The 2,500-nt window shown below is 39.2% G+C and overlaps 1 protein-coding gene across 1 annotated transcript in view; it reads right to left on the bottom strand.

The window, feature by feature from the left end:
* Positions 1–1,669: 1,669 nt before the first annotated feature.
* dok2 (docking protein 2) overlaps positions 1,670–2,500 on the bottom strand; it is a 12,856-nt gene continuing 12,025 nt past the window's right edge. Inside the window, exon 8 of the mRNA XM_084358756.1 lies at positions 1,670–2,500. This exon is cut by the window's right edge and continues 709 nt beyond it. Coding sequence (XP_084214882.1) covers positions 2,346–2,500 — 155 coding nt within the window. The 3' untranslated portion in view covers positions 1,670–2,345.

Here is a 2,500-nt window from a genome sequence, read left to right as displayed (position 1 = left end):
CTGTCTGTTAGCTTTTATTCATTAGCTTCTGTGTGTTTCCAGCAGCTTGCACTGGTTTCATAATAATGATCTTTGCCTGAGTGAACCCACCGGCAGCAGACTGAACATCTGGAGCTGCTCATGAGAACACCAGCTGTACCAGAACAAACATGGCTGCCAACCAGCAGCTTCAACTGTTGGTGTGGAGCTTAATTCTTTATCTGTTCAGTGTCGGCCCACGTCTCCTGAGACAATTACATCACATTATATTTTGAATTATTTTATGTTAATAGAAACATTTACACCATAAACTGATGCAGAAAAGCACAAATCTGTGAATAATAATTCAGCAGAAAGCAGGAAATGAAGTGTTTGATGCTGAAAACTTAATTTAAATGTTGAAATGAACCCTGCACTGTGGAGTGGCACATGGACGTGATTGGTCGAAACTGACAGGATGTTGGGAAATGTCAATAATTTGAAACTGAGAAGTGATAAAAACTGTTGCAGGCCCTTCTGGCAGCAAGCAAGAAAAATATTACTAAAAAGTGGCTAACTTCGCTCCACCTTCTTTGCACGGTTGGATTGACATTATTTTTGAAATCTTTAAAATGGAAAAGTTAACCTACATAATAAATATAAGAAAAAACATATTTTATTGTATTTGGAATAAATGGATCAGTGATATTACCCCAACGAGAGCAGATTATTTATGACTTCTCTGAATTGTTTAAATGTTTTCTAAAGTACAAAGCCCTTTTTTTCTCTTCCTCTTTCCTCACTGTTCTCCCCATTTGTGTGAATAGTTTGGAGTGTCAGATTCTCTGTTCTGGCTCTTAGTTCATAGTTTTTTTCTAATTTTTTGTTTTTGTATATTTGGGCTGGTGAGTGAAAGGAACTGGCTTAAAGTTTTGGGGGAAAGAAGTGAAATAGAGTATAAAGGTAATAGAGGCGATGTTGAAGTGAGTAAAAAAAAGCCCACAGAAAAAAAGGAAAGAATCTTGTGTCTGTATTTGTATTATGTGTTTAACTTTCCAAATAAAAATAGAAAGAAAATAAAAAAGAAACAGGATGACATCACTGTGTAGCAGCAGAAACTGAGGCTGATTCAGCTCGTCTCCTCAGAGCCACGGGTCCACATAGATGAGTGAGAGCAGACTGACCGTCTCAGTGTGATGATAATAACATGACAGTCCTCGCTAACTGCACCTGTGAACGTGAACTAATGTGCAGAACTGTGACGCACACATCTGTTCAATTATGACCCTCAATGTCCCTTAATGTGTGTGTGCGTGTGTGTCTGTTTAATTATGCTAAGTTGCCGTGTTAAACAGGAAGCCTCGAGTCATCCATTAACACACACACACACACACACAGTGCTCATGAATGAAGCATGTGGTCGACCTCGTCCCGTCTCTCTCCTGATCATCTTTATTTCAACATCGACTGTGAAACTTTTAACGAGCTTCAACAACACATTTCATCATTGACTTACAGATTTACAGATATTTAAAGCTCCTCCTGTGCACTTTGATATTTTTATGATATTTCATATTTTTCTTGACCATGTTGATGAGCCTCACTGACGTATGACAACAGGAGGGTCCTTTAAAATGTGAAGGAAGCGACAAGCGTTATAATAAGTGAGGATTTATTTCATATATACACACAGGACACACCTGCACACAAACACTGAACAAACATGTTTTTATTTATAGATTTATTAAATATTTAATTGATCCTCATACATTAAAGTTTGAGGATCAAACACACAAAACAACAGAACAAACTTCAGTCTGATGAAGATGAAGATGAAGATGATGTGACAGGTTGCAGTCAGGTGTCTGACACACAGGTAACAATATTCAGATGATTTATTTGGCCTCTGCTGATTGGCTGATCCGTGTGTTAATGAACATGTTGTGAGCTCTGCTGCCCTCTGCTGGATGAAAACACACCTGCTGACTTCATCACTCCTTCGTGGTGCGTTCAAAGACACTCAGACTTCTGAGAACATTTATCAGGTGCTCATAAAGAATTATTGTCAGAAAATCAGAGTGGACATGGAAGGTTTGAAAATAAAATGAATGACATGTTTTAACATCCTACAGACTGAATGATTATTGACAATGAAGATAATTGATCGAGAGCATCAGGTGATCAAAACAAAATGAAGCAGAATGATGACATCATCGACCTTCAGAGATGTGACAGGTACGCCGCCATGATGACGTATAAAAGATGTCAGATGGTTTTATTGATCAGTCAGGAGGTCATCAGTCATTACTGGTTAAATATCGATCAGACTCATTGATCTGAATCTGTTAATGCTCACAGCTGACTGTGTGTGTGTGTGTACTTCCTGTCTACATCATCTTCACCATCACGTTGTTGTATGGTGAATCCTGTTGCTCCTCCCTCTGCTCCTCCTCCTCCTCCCCTGGCTCCTCCTCACTGTCTTCTTCTTTGTCGGTGCTTTGTGTAACAGGAAGTGCTCTCTGGGCTCGTTTGGGCACAGCGT

This window comes from Pagrus pagrus (assembly GCF_965226575.1).
Source record: "Pagrus pagrus genome assembly, chromosome: 8".
NCBI lineage: Eukaryota > Metazoa > Chordata > Actinopteri > Spariformes > Sparidae > Pagrus > Pagrus pagrus.
The sequence above is the reverse complement of the archived record's forward strand: the minus strand, read 5'-3'. Positions and strand labels throughout refer to the sequence as shown.